This window comes from Hemiscyllium ocellatum, chromosome 24 (genome assembly GCF_020745735.1).
Source record: "Hemiscyllium ocellatum isolate sHemOce1 chromosome 24, sHemOce1.pat.X.cur, whole genome shotgun sequence".
Classification (NCBI taxonomy): domain Eukaryota; kingdom Metazoa; phylum Chordata; class Chondrichthyes; order Orectolobiformes; family Hemiscylliidae; genus Hemiscyllium; species Hemiscyllium ocellatum.
This window is the reverse complement of record NC_083424.1, coordinates 56,420,230-56,444,877: the sequence shown is the minus strand read 5'-3', so window position 1 is coordinate 56,444,877 and position 24,648 is coordinate 56,420,230. Positions and strand designations below refer to the sequence as shown.

Sequence of the window (24,648 nt, the reverse complement as noted above, 5' to 3'; positions counted from 1 at the left end):
TTAATCAGAAAGGGAATTAGGATTTTGGGGAAAAGGTAGGAAACTGGAGTTCAGGATTATCAGATCAGCCATGATCTCATTGAATGCCTACTTCTACTTTTATGGTCTCTGGTCAATGAATCCACGTTACAGAGTTGTCACTGGAATTTCAGATAAGAACTTGCATTGAAATAGCATTTTTCATGGTATTGGGATGTCACAAAATGCTTCATGATCAATTGAATACTTCTGAATTGTTGCTAATGTTGTAATGTGAGAAAACAACAGTAAGTTTGCACACAGCAATACCTTACAAATAGTATTGAAGTGAATGGCCAGATATTTTCTTTAGCAATATTGACAGAATAAGAAATATGGCAGGAACCTTACCGAACTCTCTTGTTCATCTTTCAAATAGTACCATAAGATATTTTATGTTTTCTGTTTTCTTTTATGTTCACCTGAGACTTAAGACAGCACTTTGCTTTAGCATCTCATTGAAGACACTATCCCGACACTGCAGAACCACCTCACTTCTGTACTGAGGAGATAATCTAGAGTAAATACTCAAATAAAAACAGAAAGTGCTGGAGAACCAGAATGTCAAAGAAGAATCATATCAGTCTTGAAACTTTAACTTTTGTTTCCCTCCCACACATTTTGCCAGACCTGCTGAGGTTCTGCAGCATTTTAATTCAGGCCTCCAGTGTATACAGTACTTTCCTGTTATTATATACTCAAAACATTGCAATGCAACTTGAACCTACACCATTCTGACTCAGAGAGGAGAGTGGTATGAACTGAGTGCAGGCTTTGCTTCCTTTTCTGTACCTCATTATTAAAACACCATCAAAGCCTGATGCAGCTTGGTGGATAGGTTGTTACTATTTTGACTTCCAGTCATTAATATCAATGATGCTGCACTTCAAGGAGAACTTCGGAATGTTTTTGAAGTCTTCTCTTTGTCCTTCCCTGGAACACTGGCCATTTTGAGAGTTGAGAAACAGGACTTGGTAAAGGAGAGACTGTTAAGCAATCCAGACATACCGTATATATTTGTGTAAAAGTCAAATCTTTTAGACTATTTTTAAAAATTCAATTTATAGGGTTGACTATTACATGGGCACTAATTTTAAAGGGCTGAAATTCATGCTGCAGTTGTTGTGGAGGAAATGTAGAGAATCACCTGGAAATGCAGAGAGTTCTTCAAGAAGTAGTTCTTTTATTTGCAAAAAAAACCGTACACTGAGAAAGCAGATTCTCGAATGCCCCCAAACCTCAGAATCCGCAGTTTTTAATTTTTTTTTATCATGTTTCTCTTAGCTTATCTGCATGTCCAACTATATTAATCAAAGTACCCTACTCTAGTTACACAATAAACCAGTGATGTTAGTTCCCATTATCTCTTCATTCTACTTAATGTTATTCTAATGTCAGGGTTAGATATTTAGTGTCAGCTTTTGCAAAAAATGGTCTTTCATTCCAGACCCTACTTGATATTTTCCTATTGTCATGATTAGATATTTATTGCCAATAGTCTCAAGCAGACTGACCCTACTAACTATTAATTAGACATTTAATGACATGTCCCAAATGTTTATACTCCCAATCTTGTCATAATGATACTCAACAGATGAGGCTAATTTTACTAATTGTGTTATCTCATCTCAACATAGTGACTTTTCAACCTCAACCTTACTCTGCTAATTGGTGTAAGAGCATTCTACTATTCTTATCCCATCCTGCCTTCCACAGACCCCTTGCAACAAATCACCAGTGGCCTTCATGCTTTAACCCTTCCTTGCTTTCATGCTATTTGTTTTACATACAGTTCAAAATACCATGTTTTGATCGCTCAACTTGTCTCAGGTAAAGAAGACAAACATAATGAATTACGGTCAAGGTAATTACCAGATAAAAGCAAGAGAAACAAGAATGAATTACTGGCAGTAAATTTTATTTATACATGTTGGTATGAAAATTTAACATGTCAAAGATCCTTTGAAATCCTGCAAAATTACACTGTTCAACACTGTCATGGCCTGGTAGAATGGCCCACTTAAAATGAAACATTTATTAAATTCTGAATATGTAAGCATCTTACTTTCCCGTCAAATTCTTCTGTTTTCCTCCCATTTACCCTTATATGTAATGAACCTCAGCAACATTAACAAATTTGTCAAAGAATTAAAGATATACATAACAAATATATCTCAGTTTTATTTGAATATAACAGCACAATTAAAATGATTAACTTTTTAACGATATTATGTTTTGGATGCATAGTGAGCAAAGTGGGATAAGTACCAATAGACTTAGTACCAGTCTGAATGAATCAAAACATGCTCTTGCAAACGAAGTGGGCTAAATAGTAAGAAAAGGAGGGAAAAGCAGAAGGTGAACGTACTGTAATTTGTTAGAGCTGTATTGTTTGATACCATGAACTTTGCAGCTCATAGTGGGTACTTGCATATGGAGGTAGTTACCACTCAATTACACAATCATTCATAAAATAGGCAAAGAAGGAAAAATATCGAAGAATTATTCACAATATGGATACAGAAGAAGGAGGCTGGGGAATTTTGAGTCCATGTATGATGTAATTTTACTGTTGTTGGGTGAGGTGGGTAGGGAACTGGAAAAGAAATTATGATAAAGAGCAGTATCAGACAGCCACAGAGTGAAATGGGAGTCTGTACTAATCCTGATCTATAAGCATATCCGGGAAGTAAAATATAAAGTAGAAAACATGGCAGGATGGAAGAGGAGGGAAGGGAATGAGCATGAATGTGTGAGAAAGGTCAATGACAAAGAAAGTAGCAGGATTGCTGAAGCAACCATTCTTGCATCGAAAGCCTATGTGTAGACATATATTTGTGTGCTTAGTGATTTACTTAAAGAGGAATCAAAGTGGGGGCGGGGGGGGGGTCGTTAGAACTGTCCATGGCTGTGCAGCACAAAATGGCAATAGGCTGCTCCTGATTAATGCAGGAGAACATGGCTGCTAGTAGATAGAGGGCTTGGGAAAATATTTGCTTAATATAGTCTTTACAAGTAGGACAACAGTAGCTCTATAGACTCAGGTTTATTGAACTAAGACAGAATGTGCAACTCCAGTTGTTTACACAGAAGACATAGATAAGACATTTAATTACTGAATCTCATCGTGGGCGGCACGGTGGTGCCTCACAGCGCCAGAGACCTGGGTTCAATTCCCGTCTCAGGCGACTCTCTATATGGAGTTTGCACATTCTCTGGGTTTCCTCCCACAATCCATGCTAAATTGCCCGTAGTGTTAGGTGAAGGGGTAAGTGTAGGGGAATGGGTCTGGGTGGGTTATGCTTTGGCGGGTCGGTGTGGACTTTTTGGGCCGAAAGGCCTGTTTCCACACTATAAGTAATCAAACTCTCCTGAATTATTTAATCAATCTGTTACAATACTACATTTTAGTCAAAATTCTTCAGATAATCATAGATATGGATTCCAAAGTAGTTAAAGATACACCTATATGCAAAAAATCACTAAGAGCATTAGATGAAAAGATTCAAATCAGAAATCCAATTACTTACACACTACGGTCGAAACACAAGTAAAATAAAACAGAATTTAGAATAACAACTATTAGAATTTAGAAATACAACAGACTCGAAATCACAACTTAATGAAGGAGCTGTCCCAATACCCACAACATCCTGAAAACACACCCATTCGTAAATGGTAAATTTAAACTCAGGTTCTTGCAGGTAGGAGAGATGGTGCAGAGAACAGTCAGGCAAAAAACATCTGTTGAAGCATGGCACCTGTTTTTACAGTAACAGTTCTCTGCTACCAGATTCTGACTGCCTGCTAAAACAACCTCAGCCTTTCCGCATAAGACCTTCCCTCCATACCACGTAACATCCTGGTAAATATCCTCTGCACTCTTTCCAATATTTCCACATCCTTCTTATAATGCGGTGGCCAGAACTGTACGCAATACTCCCAGCATGGCCACACCAGAGCTATGAAACTCAATCCTTCTACCAATAAAAGCCAATGCACCATACGCCTTCTTAACAACCCTATCAACCTGGATGGCAACTTCCAGGGATCAATGCATATGAGCACCAAGATCTCTCTGCTCATCCACACTACAAAGAATCTTACTATTAGCCCAGTACTCTGTATTCCTGTTACTCCTTCCAAAGTGAATCACCTCACATTTTTCCGTACTGAACTCCATTTGCCACCTCTCAGCCCAGTTCTGCAGTTTATCCACGTCCCTCTGTAACTTGCAACATCCTGGAATACTATGTGCAATTCTGGTCTCCTTCCTATCAGAAAGATGTTGCAAAACTTGAAAGGGTTCAGAAAAGATTTACAAGGATGTTGCCAGGGTTGGAGGATCGGAACTATAGGAAGAGGCTGAACAGGCTGGGGCTGTTTTCCCTGGAGTGTTGCAGCTGATGGGTGACCTTATAGAGGTTCACAAAACCATGAGGGGCATGGATAGGATAGATAGACAAAGTCTTTTTCCCTGGGGTTGGGGAGTCCAGAACTAGAAAGAAGGTTTAGGGTGAGAGGGTAAAGATATAAAAGAGATCTAAGGGGCAACGTTTTCACGTGAGCTGCCAGAGGAAGTGGTGGACGCTTGTACAATTGCAACATTTAAAAGGCATTTGGATGGGTTTTTGACTATGAAGGGTTTGGACGAATATAGACCGGGTGCAGAAGGGACTAGATTGGGTTGGGATATCTGGTCGGCCTGGACGGTTTGGACCGAAGGGTCAGTTTCTGTGCTGTACATTTTTATGACTCTATAACTATCCACAACTCCTCCAACTTTAGTGTCATCCGCAAATTTACGAACCCATACTTCTATGCCCTCATCTAGGCCATTTATAAAAATGACAAACAGCAGTGGACCCAAAACAGATCCTTGCAGTACCCCACTAGTAACTGAACTCCAGGATGAACATTTCCCATCAACCACTACCCTCTGACTTCTTTCAGCTCGCCAATTTCTGATCCAAACCGCTAAATCACCCTCAATCCCTTGCTCCTATATTTTCTGCAATAGCCTAGCGTGAGGAGCCTTATCAAACACCTTACTGAAATCCACATACACTACATCAACCACTTTACCCTCATCCACCTGTTTGGTCACCTTCTCAAAAAACTCAATATAGTTTGTGAGGCACAACCTACCCTTCACAAAACCATGTTGACTATCCCTAATCAACTCTCTCCTTTCTAGATGATTATAAATCCTATCTCTTATAATCCTTGCCAACATTTTACCCAGCAAAAGTAAGGCTCACTAGTCTATGATTGCCAGGGTTGTCTCTACTTGCCTTCTTGAGCAAGTGGACAACATTTGCTATCCTCCAGTCATCTGGCACCATTCCTGTAGATAATGATGACATAAAGATCAAGACCAAAGGCTCTGCAATCTCCTCCCTAGCTTCCCAAAGAATCTGAGGATAAATCCTATCCGACCCAGGGGAGTTATCTATTTTCATACTCTCCAAAATTGCTAACACCTCCTCCTTATGAACCCCAATCCCATCTAGTCTAGTAGCATGTATCTCAGTATTCTTCTCAACAATTTTGTCTTTTTCCAGTGTGAATACAGACGAAAAGCATTCATTTAGTGCGCCTCCTACCTCTTCGGACTCCATGCACAACTTCCCACTATTGTCCTTGACTGTCCCTAATCTTACTGTAATCATTCTTTTAATCCTGACATACCTATAGAAAGCTTTAGGGTTTTCCTTGATCCTATCTGCCAAGGACTTCCATGTCCCCTCCTGGCTCTTTTTAGCTCTCTCTTTCGGTCCTTCTTGGCTAAATTATAATTCTCAAGCGCCCTGAGTCTTCATATTCATCCTTCCTCTTGACAAGGGGTTCAATTTCTTCAGTAAACTATGGTTCCCTCACTCAAACACTTCCTCCCTGCCTGACAGGTACATGTTTATCAAACACACGCAGTAGCTGTTCCTTGAACAAGCTCTACATTTCAGTTGTGCCCATCCACTGCAGTTGCCTTCCCCATCCTATACATCCTCAATTTTGCCTAATCGCATCATAATTGCTTTCCCCCCAACTATAACTCTTGCCCTGTGGTACATACCTATCCCTTTCCATCGCTAAAGTAAATGTAACTGAATTGTGGTCACTATCACCAAAGTGTTCACCTACCTGCAAATCTAACACCTGGCCCAGTTTATTACCCAGTAACAAATCCAACATGGCCTCGCCTTTTGTTGACCTATCCTCATACTTTGTCAGGAAACCCTCCTGCACACATTGGACAAAACTGACCTATTTAAGGTACTCGAACTATAGCGTTTCCAGTCAACATTTGAAAGCCCCATAACAACTACCCTGTCACTCTTGCTCCTCCAATCCAGAATCATCTTTGCAATCCTTTCCTTTATATCCCTGGAACTTTTTGGAGGCCTATGGAAAACTCCCAACACGGTGACTTCTCCTTTACTCTTTCTAACCTCAGCCCATAGTACCTCACTAGAGGGGTCCTGATTAAACATCCTTTCTGCCACAGTAATACTGTCCTTGACAGGGAAATTTGCTAGAGCTGCTTGGGAGGATTTAAACTAGTAAGGTGGGGGGGATGGGACCCAGGGAGATAATGAGGAAAGAGATCAATCTGAGACTTGTACAGTTGAGAACAGAAGCAAGTCAAACAGTCAGGGCAGGCAGGGACAAGGTAGGACTAATGAATTAAATTACATTTATTTCAATGCAAGGGGCCTAACAAGGAAGGCAGATGAACTCAGGGCATGGTTAAGAACATGGGACTGAGATATCATAGCAATTACGGAAACATGTCTCGGGGACCGGCAGGATTGGTAGTTTAATGTTCCAGAATACAAATGCTACAGGAAGGATAGAAGGGGAGGCAAGAGAGGAGAGGGAGTGGCATTTTTGATAAAGGATAAAATTACAGCTGTGCTGAGGGAGGGTATTCCTAGAAATACATCCAGGGAAGTTATTTGGGTGGAACAGAAAAATAAGAAAGGGATGATCACCTTATTGGGATTGTATTATAGACCCCTTAACAATCAGAGGGAAATTGAAAAACAAACTTGGAAGGAGATCTCAGCTATCTGTAAGAATAGTAGGGTGGTTATGGTAGGGGATTTTAACTTTCCAAAAATAGACTGGGACTGCCATAGTGTTAAGGGCTTAGATGGAGAGGAATTTGTTAAGTGTATACAAGAACACTTTCTGATTCAGTATGTGGATGTACCTACTAAAGAAGCTGCAAAATTTGACCTATTCTTGGGAAATAAGGCAGGGCATGTGACTGAGGTGTCAGTAGGGGAGTACTTTGGGGCCAGTGGCCATAATTATATCAGATTTAAAATAGTGATGGATCTAAAAGTTGAAGCACTAAATTGGAGAAAACCCATTTTGACGGTATTAGGCAAGAACTTTCAAAATCTGATTGGGGGCAGATGTTTGCAGGTAAAGGGTTGGCTGGGAAATGGGAAGCCTTCAGTAGTGAGATAATGAGAATCCAGAGAATGTTATGGTGAAAGGAAAGGCTGGTAGGTATAGGGAATGCTGGATGACTAAAGAAATTGAGGGCTTGGTTAAGAAAAAGAAGGAAGCATATGTAAGCTATAAACAGGATAGATCAAGTGAATCCTTAGAAGACTATAAAGGCAGTAGGAGTATACTTAAGAGGGAAATCAGGAGGGCAAAAAGGGGACATGAGATAGCTTTGGCAAATAGAATTAAGGAGAATCCAAAGGAAGTGGTAGGTTACAGCAGGATATAGATAAGTTGCAGAGCTGGGCAGAAATGTGGCAAATGGAATTCAATGTAGCTAAGTGTGAAGTCATTCACTTTGGTAGGAGTAACAAGAAGATGGATTACTGGGCTAATGGTAGGCTACTTGGTAGTGTGGATGAGCAGAGGGATCTTGGTGTCCATGTACACAGATCTCTGAAAGTGGCCACCCAGGTAAATAGTGCTGTGAGGAAGGCATATGGTGTACTGGGCTTTATTGGTAGAGAAATTGAGTTCCGGAGTCCTGAGGTCATGTTGCAGTTGTATAAGACTCTGGTGCGGCCTCATCTGGAGTATTGTGTGCAGTTTTGGTCGCCATACTATAGGAAGGATGTGGAGGCATTGGAACGAGTGCAGAGGAGGTTTACCAGGATGTTGCCTGGAATGGTAGGAAAATCTTATGAGGAAAGGCTGAGGCACTTGGGGCTGTTCTCATTGGAGAAGAGAAGGTTTAGGGGAGATTTGATAGAGGTGTATAAGATGATTAGGGGTTTAGATAGGGTCGACACTGAGAACCTTTTACCGCTAATGGAGTCAGCTGTTACTAGGGGACACAGCTATAAATTAAGGGGTGGTAGGTATAGGACAGATGTTAGGGGTAGATTCTTTACACAGCGGGTTGTGAGTTCATGGAATGCCCTGCCAGTAGCAGTGGTGAACTCTCCTTCTTTATGGTCATTTAAGCGGGCATTGGATAGGCATTTGGAAGTTATTGGGCTAGTGTAGGTTAGGTAGGATTTGGTCGGCGCAACATCGAGGGCCGAAGGGCCTGTACTGCGCTGTATCTTTCTATGTTCTATGTTCTATGTTTTTACAAATACATTAAGGACAAAAGAGTAACTAGGGAGAGAATATCACAAACATCAGCAAGGTGGCCTTTGTGTGGAGCCGCAGAAAATGGGGGAGATACTAAACGAGTATTTTGCATCAGTATTTACTGTGGAAAACAATATGGAAGATATAGACTGTAGGGAAATAGATGGTGACACCTTGCAAAATGTCCACATCACAGAAGAGGAAGTGCTGGATGTCTTGAAATGCATAAAGGTGGATAAATCCCCAGGACCTGATCAGGTGTACTCTAGAACTCTGTGGGAAGTTAGAGAAGTGATTGCTGGGCCTCTTGCTGAGATATTTGTATCATCGATAGTCACAGGTGAGGTGCCGGAAGACTGGAGGTTGGCTAACTTGGTGCCACTGTTTAAGAAGGGTGGTAAGGACAAGCCAGGGAACTATAGGCCAGTGAGCTTGACATCGGTGGTAGGCAAGTTGTTGAAGGGAATCCTGAGGGACAGGATGTACATGTATTTGGAAAGGCAAGGACTGATTAGGGATAGTCAATATGGTATTGTGCGTGGGAAATCATGTCTCACAAAAGATTGAGTTTTTTGAAGAAGTAACAAAGAGGACTGATGAGGACAGAGCGGTAGATGTGATCTATATGGACTTCAGTAAGGCGTTCGACAAGGTTCCCCATGGGAGACTGATTAGCATGGTTAGATCTTACGGAATACGGGGAGAACTAGCCATTTGGATACAGAACTGGCTCAAAAGATAGAAGACAGAGGGTGGTGGTGGAGGGTTGTTTTTCAGACTGGAGGCCTGTGACCAGTATCTGTCCCCCTAACTATGGAGTCCCAAATGACTAATGCTCTACTCCTCTCCCCTCTTCCCTTTTGAGCAACAGGGACAGACTCTGTGCCAGACATCTGTGCCCCACTGCTTACCCCTGGTATGTCGTCCTCCACAACAGTATCCAAAACGGTATATTTGTTTCGGCATAAGCCGAAACATCGATTCTCCTGCTCCTCGGATGCTGCCTGGCCTGCTGTGTTTTTCCAGCACCACAGTTTTCAACTCTGATCTCCAGCATCTGCAGTCCTCACTTTCTCCTAGTTGATCTTAACCTACTGCGAATGAAGGGCTTATGCCCGAAACATCGATTCTAATTGTAGGTAGTCTGTATCTAGTGAAAAATGTGAGTAACTCTTCTACAATCCTTTTTACTGTGATATTGCATAATGGAATGGCCTCAGGAAATCTAGTAGACACATTCATTACTGTAAACAAATACTGATTCACACCTTTTGTTTAAGGTAGGAGTCCTATGCAATCAATAAATGGTTCCTCAAATGCAGGAATAGGTACCCCTAAATTACCTCCTACTTACCCCTAAATTATCCCTAAAGGCAGATGTAAAATGGATATTCCAGGAGTGACGCAGCTGGTCAAACCACTTTAAGCAAAATAAAATTTATTTACACACTACAGTTGAAACACGAATAAAAAAAAAACAGAATTTAAAATAACAACTATTTGGAAACCCAACTGACTTGAAACTGCAACTTAACGAAGGGGCTGTTCCAATACCTGCAACATTCCAACACACCCTCTGGCAAATGGTAAATTAAAACTCAGGTTCTTACAGGCAGGAAGGATTGCGGAGAGAAGAGTCAGGCAAGAAACATCTGTTGAAGCATGGAACCTTTTTTCACAGTAGCAGCTTGTCTGCTACCAACAGATGCTGACTGCCTGCTGAAACAAACCAAACTAGAAAAAAAACCCTGAACTGGGAGAACCGGCCATTCCCTTGTCATTGTTTAAAGTAGTCACTTCCAGACATATCCACACCTCTGCCTTCATCACCCCTCTTGAAAAAAAAGACAAAATAACTTTGTTAAAGGGGCAGGATTGTCACACTCAGAAATCACTTCCCTAGCTTCCCACAAAGTTTCAGGGCACCCTTGATCTGGTCCCGGGAATATATCCACCTTTATACATTTTAGGTTGAAGTGGGAAACCACACAACCGTTAAAACATATTTGGATGTGCATTTGAAGTGTCATAACAAGGCAACGGTCCATTGCAGAAAAGTGGAACTAGGGTCAGTAATATTAAACTTGAGGACCGAGTTTGAACTGTATGATTCTGATGTCAGGAGCTATGTGGACCCTGGCAAAACTTAAATTGAACTATTGATGACACCATTGTTACGACTCAGTGGTCGAACCCCAGAAAAGTGTGAGTCAGTGAAAGAAAACTCCAGATTTCCAATGTTTAAAGAAAAAAAAATTTTTCTAACTCTAACAGTGAACACTAAACAAAAACTATTAATAAACCCAGCCCCCTTTGTCTTGACTAATCACAATCTGACATCAACTTTATAACACAATTATTAAACATTAAATTAATTTTATCTTTCCAAGTCCATTGAGTCTCTGGTGCTGTCTTCTTTCCAGTCTTCTGAATCTGCTACTTCCTTCCTGGGCTGTCTCAATCGGCTGTTTCCTTCCATTCTTCTGATTCTCTTGTCTTCTCTCTGGGTCATCTCAAATGATTTTTTGTACTGCGAGTGTCTTTGTATAAAATTCCTTGGTGCCTTGAAAAGATTATGCCTTCTGAGAGATTTCTTTGAGAGCCTTGTTTATTTCTTTAGATGGCAGTTGGCCCTGACTAATTTTCAAAATACCCTTCCGTTTTAAACCCCCAAGACTCATACCCTCTCATTGGTCCAATGTTGTCAATACAATCAAATCCAATTCAATTGATTTTTGGTATTCTGGGTGTATGGGTGGAATGAGCTGAAAAATGTGTTGCTGGAAAAGTTCAGCAGGTCAGGCAGCATCCAAGGAGCAGGAGAATCGACGTTTCGGGCATAAGCTCTTCTTCAGGAAGTATGGGTGGCATGGTGGCTCAGTAGTATGTTCTCCCTGTGTCTGCGTAGGTTTCTTTCCGGTGCTCCAGTTTCCTCCCACAGCCCAAAGATGTGCAGGTTACGTGAATTGGCCATTCTAAATTGCCCATAGTGTTAGGTGGATTAATCAGGGGTAAATGTTGGGGAATGGGTCTGGGTGGGTTGCTCTTCGGAGAGTCTGTGTGGACTTGTTGGGTCGAGGGGCCTGTTTCCACACTGGAGGGAAACTAATTTAAATTAATTGGTTAAATTCAAATCTGGTTGCCTTAACATCAATCCCAAGCTGATTGTTACATATGATCAATTCTCAGCACTCTCTGCACCTGTCAGCTAGTCACAGACACACGTACTGTCACAATCTCTCAGCTCAGAAAATGCACCTGTCTCTTAAAGCGACTGTACACTCTTTCAATTTCATAACGCCATCTATCATTTTACTATTGGCCAGGTTGGTCTAAACTTGATTTTTGGACACAGAATATGCCTAGACAGTTTTCCACATTGCCAGGCAGATGCTAGTCATAGTCATAGAGTCATAAAGTCACATAGCACAGAAATAAATCCTTCAATACAACTAGCCCTCATCCACCATAATCCCAAACTAAACGAGTCCCACATGCCTGTTCCTGGCCCATATCCCTCCAAACCCTTCCTATTCATGTACTTATCAAAATAGTTTATAAACGTTGTAATTGTTCCTGCATCCACCATTTCCTCTGGAAATTCATTCCACACACGAACCACCCTCTATGTAAACATTTGCCCCTCAAGATTTTTAAAATCTCTCTACTCTTACCTTATCTCACCTAGTCTTGAAATCCCCCAACCAAGGGAACAGACAATTACCATTAACTCTCATTATTTTGTAAACTTCTACAAGGTTGCCTCTCAACCACCTACACTCCAGTGAAAAAAGTCCCAGCCTATCCAGCCGTTCTTTATAACTCAAACCTTCCATACCCAACAACATCCTGGTAAATCTTTTCTGAACCCTCTCCAGCTTAATAATATCCTTCTTATAACTGGCCAACCAGAACTAGATACAGTAGTCCAGGAGAAGCCCCTCCAATGTCCTATACAACCTCAACATGACTTCCCAATTCCTATACTCAAAGGACTGAGCAATGAAGGCCACTGTGCCAAATGCCTTTTTAATCACCCTGTCTATATGTAATGCAAACCTGAAAGAATTATGCACCTGGACTCCTAGGTCCTTCTGTTCTACAACACTACCCAAGACCCTACATTAATTGTATAAGCCCTACTCTTGTTTGTTGCACCAAAATGAAATACCTCGCATTAATCCAGATTGAACACCATGTGCCATTTTTCAGCCAATTGAGCCATTTCATCAAGATCCCTTTGTAATCTTAGAAAACCTTCTTCACTGTCTACTACACCACCAATTTTGGCATCGTCTGCAAACTTACGATACATGCTTTCTGTATTCTGATCCAAATCATTAATATAAATGATAAACAAAATAGGACCCACAACCGACCCCCGTGGAACATCACTGGCAACATGCCTCAACTCCGAACAGCAGTCCTCCACCATCATTTTCTGTCTCCTGCCATTAAGCCAATTATTTATCCAATTGGCATGCTCATCCTGAATTCAATGTTAACCAACTTTACTAATTAGTCTACCATGCAGAACCTTGTCAAAGGCTTTACTAAAGTCCAAGTAAACAATGTCTACTGCTCTGCCCTTATCGATCTTTTTGGTAACGTCCTTAAAAAACACGGTCAAGTTTGTGAGACACGATTTACCTCCCTCAAAACCATGCTGACTGTCCCTAATCTATTTATGCCTCTCTAAATGTCCATAAATCCTATTTTCAAAATCACCTGCAATAATTTACCCATAACCAAAGTCAGACTCACACATCGATGGTTTCCTGGTTTCTCCTAACAATCATCAGGCACCTCACCCATAGTTATAGATAATGCAAATATCTCTGCAAGGGATCTCACAATTTCCTCCCTTACTTCCCACAACAGGTCCCAGAGATCTATCCATCTTTATATTCTCTAAAACCTCCCAAAATTTCTCTTCTGTAATGTGGACTTTTTTTTAAACATCAACTTTATTGCTCTGCGTTATCTAGCCTTCATTTCTTTCTTCACACTAACAAAATGATGTGACATACTCACTTAATATCTTTCCCATCTTTTTGTTTAAACACAAAGTGGACCTCCTGATCTTTAAGGGGCCCTACCCTCTCTCTAGTTACACTGTTGTTCTTAATGTATTTGTACAATCGCTTTGGATTATCTGCCAATGCTATCTCATATCCCATCTTTGCCTTCCTGATGTTTTTCTTAAGAATTCCTCTACACTGTTTACATTGATTAAGACATTTAACTGAACCAAATTGTCGATAATAAAAATGAGATTCCCTTTTATTCTTGACTATCTTTATTCATCCATTGTTCCTGAATCTTACCAACCTTACCCTTCACTCTAACAGGAACATAATGCCTTGAACTCTTGTCATCACATCTTTGAAAGCCTCCCACTTGTTATATGTCACTTGCCTGGATGGATTCAGCTCCAATAGCACTCAAAAAGCTCGATCCTCGCTAAGACTTAATCCACACCCCATCCATCATCAGTGTATAGTTGATGCCATGAATGGTATTTCAAGATGCACTGCAGCAACTCATTAAAGTTTTTTTTTCAACAGCGCCTATCCTATCTCTCTCAGTTAGAAGGACAAGAACAGCACATACATGACAACATCATCATCCACATGTTTGTCTCCAAGCCCCATACCAACCTGACTTGGAAATATATTGCTGTTCCCTCACTGTCATAGAACATAGAACATAGAAGGATACAGCGCAGTACAGGCCCTTCGGCCCTCGATGTTGCGCCGATCGAATCCTACCTAACCTATACTAGCCCAATAACTTCCAAATGCCTATCCAATGCCCGCTTAAATGACCATAAAGAAGGAGAGTTCACCACTGATACAGGCAGGGCATTCCATGAACTCACAACCCGCTGTGTGAAGAATCTACCCCTAACATCTGTCCTATACCTACCACCCCTTAATTTAAAGCTATGTCCCCTAGTAACACCTGACTCCATTAGCGGTAAAAGGTTCTTAGTATCTACCCTATCTAAACCCCTAATCATCTTATACACTTCTATCAGATCTCCCCTAAACCTTCTCTTCTCCAATGAGAACAGCCCCAAGTGCCTCAGCCTTTCCTCATAAGATTTTCCTACCATTCCAGGCAACATCCTGGTAAACCTCCTCTGCACTCGTTCTAAAGCTTCCACATCCTTCCTATAGTATGGCGACCAAAACTGCACACAATACTCCAGATGAGGCCTCACCAGAGTCCTATACAACTGCAACATGACCTCAGGACTCCGGAACTCAATTCCTCTGCCAATAAAGCCCAGTACACCATATGCCTTCCTCACAGCACTATTTCACTGGAAAAAGTTCTGGAACTCTATCTCTCACATTATGGTGGATGTCCATACACCACATGAACTCTGGTAGTTCAAGAATGCAGCTCACCACCACTTCTCAAGGCCTATTAGGGATGGGGAATAAATATCAATAAACATCAATGTCCATATCCCAGAAACAAACATTAAAAGAAAAATTCAGCATGCACAATTAAATAACTCCACAGATGCCAGTATCCCGCAACCAAGTCACCCTTTATTTATAATTTGACACTGTTCCAGCTTCCTCAGAGCCAACTCTCAGAATAAACAGAACTTGTGACAGTCCTGTTTATAATGTCTTCCCCAGCACCCATGGTGTGTGCAAGTGCGAGACGCAGTGAGAGACACAAAATGCACAAATCTTTATTCAATTTCCACCACCAGGAAGATAGGAAAACACCTGAGTGGCCTGTGATAAGCAGTGCCCTTCACATCAAAGGGCAATGCTGTGTGATCAAACAGTGAAGGGGAGGGCAGGGACTAAATCAAAATAGGAGTTGATGGGGGAGACAGTCCTGTTTTTTTTTTACACGCTGACACTGGTCCAGCCCAAGTGATAGGGAAAACACCCGAGTGGTCCAGTGACAAGCAGTGCCCTTCACTTCAAAGGGCAATGCTGTGTGAGGCTCTCTGTTCTTTTTTTTAATCAAACCTTTACTTTTTTTTTCTTCTTATTAACCCCACACTACCGCCTAACTGCGGTAGTGCTTATTTTACCCCAGCACCCATGGTGTGTGTGTGTGTGCAGGTGTGAGGCACAGTGAAAGACACAAAGTGCATGAATCTTTATTCAATTTCCACCACCAGGAAAATAGGAAAACACCTGAGTCGCCAGTGACAAGAAGTACCCTTCACATCAAAAAGGGCAATGCTGTGTGATCAAACAGTGAAGGGGAGGGCAGGGACTAAATCAAAATAGAGTTGGAGGGGGACACAGTCCTGTTTATAGCTGTCAGTAGGACTCCTGATTGGACTAAATTAACAGCCCCAATCAGGGAACTGATTTTCTATAAGGTCCACTTGGTTGACCTTGTTACAATCACTACACACAATGATTTACTTCAGTATAGATCATCCCGCCTTGCTTATTAATGACAGGGGTGATATGATGGCAGGAGGACTGGAGTGTGTTATCAACTCCAGGAAAGACATCTTCATTTAAGTTGAATTTCCTTTAATGTTTTGATTTGAGGAAGTTAGTGGTACCCTTTCCAAAGGGACACTTAATCGTTAATCGATGATTTAACAGAGCTATCAAGGAATTGTTACCAATCCAATTATAAGATCACAGTACAATCAGTCAACATCACTATGCTCTTGCAGAAGGAACAACTGATAAACTTCTTAGAGTCATTTTTAGGATGTAACCAGTAAGGTAGATAAAGGAGATCCTAAGGCTAGATGCACTTCAGATACCTGAATTTCCAAAATAGTTGATAACTTTGAGAGTGCACAAAAATCAGTGCCTCAGATATCACAATCCATGTTAATGGGACCAAGATTAATATAACCAAGTTTACTGATGATGGGATGTAAATTGTGAGGAGGGCACAAAAAGGCTGCAATGAGATTTATACAGTTTAAGTTTTTTTAGCTACTTATTTTTGGTAGTAGATTAGAAAATCAATACTTCTGAAAAAGGCCAGTAACTTGTAAATGTTGATTTCAGAGAGATTTGGTTGTATCAGCAAGAAACACAAAGTTAGCTTGACACCATCCAGGAGAAGATGAGGTCAGCAGATGCTGGAGATCAGAGATGAAAATGTGTTGCAGGAAAAGCGCAGCAGGTCAGGCAGCATCCAAGGAACAGGAAATTCAACATTTCGGGCATAAGCCCTTCATCAGGAATCATGATTCCTGATGAAGGGCTTATGTCCGAAACGTCGAACTTCCTGTTCCTTGGATGCTGCCTGACCTGCTGCGCTTTTCCAGCAACACATTTTCAGCCTTGACACCATCCAGGTCAAACCAGCCATTTGACAGCACCATATTCTCAAACATTCGCTCACTCTACCAACACTCAGTGCAATAGTGTGTACTGGCTTCAAGATTCACAGCAGAAATTCACAAAGACTTATTAGAAAACATCTTTCAAACCTATGACCACTACCACGTAAAACATTAAAGGCAGACGATAATAGGAACACCTCCAAGCCATTTACCTTCCTGACTTGGAAATATATTCCCATTCCTTCAATATCACTGAGTCAAAACCCTGGAATTCCCTTCGGAACACATCAAATGGACAGCAGTGTTCTGTCTCAAGAGCAGCTAGGGCTGGGCAATAAATGCTAGCCCAGCCAAAGAAAACCATGCTCTCTGAATGAATAAAGCAAGAAGTGTGAAATTATAGCAAGAAGTTAGGAAGCCAAGCAACAGCTTGTTGTAAGATAACTGGAGCACAAGAACAAGCATATCTTGCTACAGTTTTGTAGGGATTTAGTGCAAGCATAGCTGGGGTACTGTGCATAGCTTTCATCTCTATACCTTAAGATAAATATACTTGAATCGGAGATAAACAGTAAATATTTGCTCGTTCCAAGCATGTGGAATTTAAAAGAATAACATAATCTGATTGAAACATATAACATTCTGAAGGGGCTTGACAGCGTAAATACCAGCAAGATATTTTTCCACAAAGGCTCCTCCTACAGTGTTCTCAGTGGCTATTTTTCCAGTTTCAACAACTCCTTTATTAGCTGATGCAGACACAAACTAACAATATCATGTGACGATGCTGTCACTTTAAAAAGGTTATTTGTTCCTGGGTTTCTTTTAAAAGTGAGGTTGTCAAGGTGGAGGTGCTGAACTGGCTACTAGAAACAGCTGAAGTAAATAACTTAGCAGGCCTTTCGGTTTTGTTTTTAAAAGGTTGGAACAGTGGAAACAGTGAATGGAAGTGGCCAGTTCTCACAGACCAGCCTTTCTCATTTTGTTTTAACTTGAACAGTCAGAAGCTGTTTGGGGTCCCAGAAGAATTGGAGCTTCAGTGAATGATTCCAAGCTGCTACTTTCTCTGAAATCTCTCGATGTTGTTTCCTCTTGGATTGGACAACTGCATGTAAGAATCTGTGTCTGAATTTATCTTTTTGCCAAGGGGTGTGTTTATAGGACACAGAACATTACAGCGAAGAACAGGCCCTTCAGCCCTTGATGTTGCACCAACCTGTGAAAACAATCTGAAGCCCGTCTAACCTACACTATTCCCTTTTTAACCATATATCTATCCAATGATCATTTAAATGCCCTTAAAGTTGGCAAGTCCACTACTGTTGCAGGCAGGGCATTCCATGGCATTACTGAGTCAAGACACTACCTCTGACATCTGTCCTATATCTATCATCCCCCAATTTAAAGTTTTGTCCCCTCATGCTAGTCACCACCATCCGAGGGAAAAGGCTCTTTCTATCACTATCACCTGATGAAGGAGCGTCGCTCCGAAAGCTAGTGCTTCCAATTAAACCTGTTGGACTATAGCCTGGTGTTGTGTGATTTTTAACTAAGAATCTTACCATTAGTCCAGTATTCTGCATTCATCCATCGCCACTCCCTTACCACCCGACGCCTGGAGGAAGAACACCTCATCTTCCACCTCTGGACCCTCCAACCCCATGGCATCAATATTTACTTCACCAGTTTCCTAATTTCCCCTCCCCCCACCTTATCCTAGTTCCAACCTTACACCTCAGCACCGTCCTCATGACCTGTCCCACCTGTCAATTTTCCTTCCCACCTATCTGCGCCACTCTCCTCTCAGACCTATCACCTTTACCCCCACCTCCATCCACCTACTGCACTCTCAGCTACCTTCTCCCCAGCCCCACCCACCCCTTCCATTTATCTCTCCATTCCTCCCGAGGTGCCCATCTTAATTCCTGTTGATGGACTTTTGCCCGAAATGTCGATTTTTCTGCACCTTGAATGTTGCCTGACCTGCTGTGCTTTTCCAGCACCACTCTATTCTTGCCTCTAATCTCCAGCATCTGCAGTACCCACCTCCATCTTGCAAATTTACTAACCCATCTTTCTATGCTCTCATCCAGGTCATTTATAAAAATGAAAAACAGCAGTGGACCCAAAACAGATCCACAAACACACCATCCTAAACACAACCTCTGCAGACTGGGTTGGTCATAGCTTAATACCCTTTTAACTCCATACCAGGGTTCAAACTCAGATTTAAGGTTTAACAATTGACAACATTTTCCCTGTACAGTAGTCCCCTGTACCTGCTGGAGATACGTTCCATGACCTACCATGGAAACCCAAAACTGCAGATAGGAGCGAACCCATTCATTTCAATGGGACACGTACCATCCTGGCAGCTCCCTGGGTCCCTGTTTCCAGAATGTTCCATTTTGCATGTTTGGCCTGTAGTAGACCGCAAGTAACTGAAACCACAGAACACCATTCTCCACATAAGGGAGTCGCCCTGTATAACAGTTCCTTAACATATGTAGTCTTAAGTATTCTGCAATCATCTGCAAGGACTTCATTGCCTCAGTGGTATTAGGCTTTCTTGACTCCTAGTTAGCTAAGGATTCCTTTTTTGACAAATGTAAAACTGTTCTTCCTATTTAGCACCTTCCCTCTCAGCCACTGCAGCCTCCTTCCCTTCCAGTACCTTTTGCAGCCTGCACCACTTCTTTTGCGCCCACCCCATACGCACTTCAGCCACCCTCCTAGCTCATGCTCTTGAAATTTCACCTCTCTTACAACCTCTCCCTGTCCCCACTCCCATGCAACCTTCTCATCTTTAATATCAAATAAAACCCACGACAGTCAGCTACCCAGCCTCGATCCACCAAACCCTACCAAACGTTTTACTCTCAAAAAGGGTCCCCTCCCTCCCCTCATGTCTCACCACTTGACTAAGCAACTCTGCTAAAGGCTTTGCCAACAGTTCTTTTTTCCCCTTTCTTTCTTACTTAACCTGCTTGCTACTTCTCCAATCATAGGCTGTTTCTGTCTCATTTTCTGTTGATTGGTTCCATTTGTGTCTATCATCAATAAACACAACAGAGACCAGTCTATCATTTAGAGAATCCCTACGGTGCGGAAAGAGGCCATTTAGCCCATCGAGTCAGCACCAAGAGCATCCCATCCAGACCCAACCCCCTGCCTTGTCCCTGTAACCTCTCATTTCTCATGGCTAATCCACCTAGCATACACATTCCTGGGCACTATGCACAACTTAGCATGGCCAATGCACCTAACGTGTACACCTTTGGACTTTGGGAGGAACCTGGAGCATCCGACAGAAACACATGGAACGTGCAAACCCAACACAGGCAGTCACACAAGGCTGGAATCAAATATGCATCCCTGGCATTGCGAGGCAACATGCTAATCACTGAGCAATTGTGCTACTCCACTGGGGAGCAGCTCCTTACAACTTCTACTTCCAGGTTAGGGGAGGGACAGAAAGGAGGGAGAGGTGCATGGATGGGTGCAGTTGGAGCCTAATGAGAGAGAGAGAGAGAGAGAGAGATGAAAGGGGTAGATGAACATGGTGACCGTGAATAGCAGGCCAGGATAAAAGAGTAGCTGAATAAATAATAATCAGAGCTGAGATTAGTCGAGAATTTTGCTTCCAAATTCAACCTGTCCTCATCTTCATCTTGTCCACCTCTGAATCTTCCCTTGGCATCATTTTCTGATTCTGGGGATTGGCGGACGACTGATATCCATTACAACAGACCAACTCCCACAGCTACCCAGAGAAATGTATACATCCTCATACGTTGCTTCCTATAATAATTCCATTCCATTCTCCGAGTTTCTTCATCTGGCCACGTTATGACACTAGTTATGTTTAGCACAGCCAATCTATTTTCACCAAATCCCAGACCTATTATCACATTGCATAGTTTGCTTTCAGCATTAACTACTCATGCTCTGACACTCTCAGCTCTCACTATCAATTATTCAGCTTTTCTTCTGTCCTGGCCTGCCATCCATGATCCCCTCATTTACTCACCCCTTTCATATATATCTCTTTCTCTCTTTACCTATCTGATCACCTCTTCTTTTCCTCATCCCATCCTCACCCCCATCTTTAGCATTAATATCAGTTTTTACTAGCTGCTATCAGTTCTGAAGAAGAGTCACTAGACTTGAAATGTCAACTTTGCTTTCTTCCCACGAATGCTGCCAAGCTGCACAGTTTCATCAGCAATTTCTGATTTTGTTTCAGATCTCCAACATCTGCAATTCTTTGTTTTATTTTAGCTGAAATGGAAGTTGGATTGCTGGATAACTGAAATACCAGAAGAGATTTGCAATTTGAAAATAAAATACTACATATTTTTGAGCTGTGCTTTTTGAAGTTGCAAGTGAGAGAATGAGATTAAGTGGCACTGAGTCTTTTGAGTTGAGTAAATTCAGCCTGTCGACAGTCTTCTGTCTGGTTAAACTACAGAGTATTAAGAGCTGTAAGCATCAGGGCATCAGGAGAGTAAAATTCAGAGGCTGCAAAGAGAAAGTGCTCCCCCTCTCTCTTACTCGCTCTCTTTTTCAATGTGGGAAATAGACTGTCAAACCAAGGAAGTTTAAAAACAATTCCGAAAAAGACTTAGGTTCACCTCGTCAACCACTAAATTGAAAAATGACCATCACCCTAAGATGATGCATTATCATTGCTAAACTCAAAAGGATTGATAACTTTCCACTTTGTGGTCTGGACTTCTGACCTTCAAAAATTTGTCTATTCTATATTATTTTCTACTCATAGTGTATGTGTTAAACCATTTGTATTTTGTCTGTCTTAATTGTGACTGAATGTGTGCATGTATGGGGCTTGCAAGGGGTATATATAATAATCAATTAGAAATTCTTTTCTCGCTCTTGTTAAAGTTACATGTGTCACAATGAATAGAGTTTTTTTTCTGTTAGTGATGAAACCTAGTGTGAACTTTTGTCCTGATCAGCAACCAATCAGGCAAATGGTAATTTTGGTGGCCTTTTTGGGTTTTTATACATTTATATATTTGGGACTACTTACAGAACAGTGGGACATGATTATCAACACAATCTTCCCAGTTAAATCGTAACACCATATTGCCAAATTTCATCATTCCTCCATGGTGACTGGATTAAATTATTTGAGTCTTTTATGTAGACATTACTTCATGGAAAGCAGATGTAATCTGTACACAGGTTTTGATGCTCATCTCTAACTGCCCTTGAACTGAGTGGTTTGCTACTTGTAGAGAAGGTGGTAGCATCATGGTAATGTCTCTGCATTGGTAATCTGGGGAGCTGAGCTCACTCTCTGGGGATATCGGTTTAAATCCTCTGAAATTGCTGAGCAAAGTACTCAGGTCAAGGCCAGTTAGGAGTGAGTGAAAAATGCTGGCCTTGTCTACAAGATGTACATCCAATGAATGATAATACTCAAGTTTGGGCTAAGTCAGAACTTCACCTGATAAAGGTACTCCAAATGTTTGTGATTTCAAATAAACCTATTGGACTATAACCTGGTGTCATGTGATTTCTGAGTTTGACCACCCTGGTTCAACATCAGCACCTCCACATCAGGTTTGGGCTGACAGTGTCAAGTAATGTTTGTGCCAAAAGTACCAAACAAAACCATTTACAACAGAAGAAAATATAAGCATTGTCCCCTGGCATTCAATGTCATTACCATTGCTGAATCCTCATTATCAACATTCTGAGGGAAATTCAACTGAACCAGTAATGTATATACTGTAGCGACAAGAGCAGGTCAGAGACTAGAAATCCTGCAGTAAGTAACTCACCTCTTGACTTAAAAGCCTGTTCATTATTTACAAGGCACAAGCCAGGAGTGTGGCGGAATACCTTCCACTTGCCAAGATGAGCATAGCACCAACAAAATGCAAGAAGTTCAAGGTCAAAGCAGCATGCTTGCTTGGCACCCTATCCATAAATATTTATTCCTCCCTTCACTGACGTTCAGGTGTAACAGTGCGTAACATCTACAAGAAATACTGTAGAAATTCATCCAAGCTCCTTTGATATGCACAAACTAGCATCTAGAAGGAACAAGGGCAGCAGCTACACTACTACCTACAAGCCATTCACCAACTTGATTTGGAACTATATTGCCACTCTTTCACTGTCACTGGTTCAAAGTCCTGGGACTCCCTCCCTGAAGGTATTGTAAGTGTACTTATACCAGTTCAACTGCAACACTTCAAGGCACCACCTTCAAAGGCAACTAAGAATGGGCAATACATGCCAACACAGCAGTGACACCCACATCCCAGGAATTAATAATACAAAAATAAAAATGATTTCAGAGGGTGTGGAGTCACATGCAGCCTGGACCATAGGATTACAGATTTAAGTCCTAAAGTGATACAGATAAGTTTTTTTGACAGTGGTTGCTTCTTAGCACCATTACTGATCCTATCTCTCAATTCCAGATTTGTTAATTTAAATTTCACCTGCTGTTTTTATGTGAATTGCACCTATGCCACCAGAATGTTAGCCCAGCCCAGAGACTCAAGCACATAATCCAGGCTGGCATTTTTACATTTTACTGAGGGATTGTCTGACCATTGCCTTTCACGAGGCATTAAACTGAAGATGCTGAAGCCTCACTTATCCTGTCCGACACAATTCTGAAACAGAACAGAGTTATCACCACCATCCTGTCCATATTTATTCCTCAACTATCATCACTACAAACAACAGCTGTAAAGTGCTTTGGGACGCAGGCTGAATCTCAGTTCACATCCACCTCCACTCCCATGTTATTCTGTTTAAACACCCAAAAAACACACACCTTGATTAGCCCGTTTGAGCTGTTCGATTTCCTGATGTAGTTTGTCCAGTGTTTCCGAGTGCTGTTCCTGCAGGAATTTCAGATTCTTTTCCAGGGTGACTACCCGCAGGTTGGGGTCAACATCCCGCTGCTCGTACAGGGGACTGAGCTGGTGCGGGACCTCACTTTTGGGTGTCTTTGCATTGGGTGACAAGGGCAGGTGCTTGACATTGTCCTGGAAGAAGGAGCGGGGATAGCGGCTCCTCTGGACGGTCCCAACCCGGGACCACTGGGGCAGGTTACGGAGTGGGGGAAGGCTGGCACTCGACATATGCCCCGGGGAGAGGGCTTCCATCAAATCTCCGCTGCACGGCAGTAACTCAGGCCTAGCCAAGTCTGAAATTTATATATAAATAATTTTAAAAAAAAATTCTGATGTGTTTCTTCTTCCCTTTCAGATCATTCAATCTGCGCTGGAGGCCAGAATGGAGAACAAATGCAAGCTCTGAGTTGGCCTATCACTGGGCTTTGGTGAAGTCGCTGCTCTGAGGCCAACTCAGCTTTCCTTAACTTTCCCAAACAGTAAATAATCCACTGGGTTCTCAGAGGCAAGGGTGCTAAGTCCTCCTTGAATTGCTGCCGTGGATCCACTGCAGTGTCCTGCTGCCTTCTCTCAGAGCTTCTATGACTACACTCGCAGCCGTGTTCCCCGCTGGCCATACAAGTTCTTGGTGCTGCTCTCAATGTTTCTGCCCCATGAGCAGTGGCTGGGCCACATCTCTATTTCTGAAATCTCCAATCCGATTACTGCAGGAGAGGAAAGGCAAAGGAATCAATGAGGGGAAAGGAAGGCAATGGGATGATCAAGCAAGTGGGCCATTGTTTCTCATTATTTATTCATTCCAGAGACACAGTTGTTGAACTTGAGCCTGAACACACTTAGTTACCTTAGAACATA

At 41.9% G+C, this 24,648-nt stretch overlaps 1 protein-coding gene across 1 annotated transcript in view; it reads right to left on the bottom strand.

Moving 5' to 3' along the window:
• Positions 1-24,066, bottom strand: part of LOC132827421 (coiled-coil domain-containing protein 74B-like) — a 49,226-nt gene extending 25,160 nt beyond the window's left edge. Inside the window, exon 1 of the mRNA XM_060844097.1 lies at positions 23,712-24,066. Within this exon, the coding sequence (XP_060700080.1) occupies positions 23,712-24,021 (310 nt within the window). The 5' untranslated portion in view covers positions 24,022-24,066. The remainder of the gene's footprint in view (positions 1-23,711) is intronic.
• Positions 24,067-24,648: the final 582 nt, after the last annotated feature.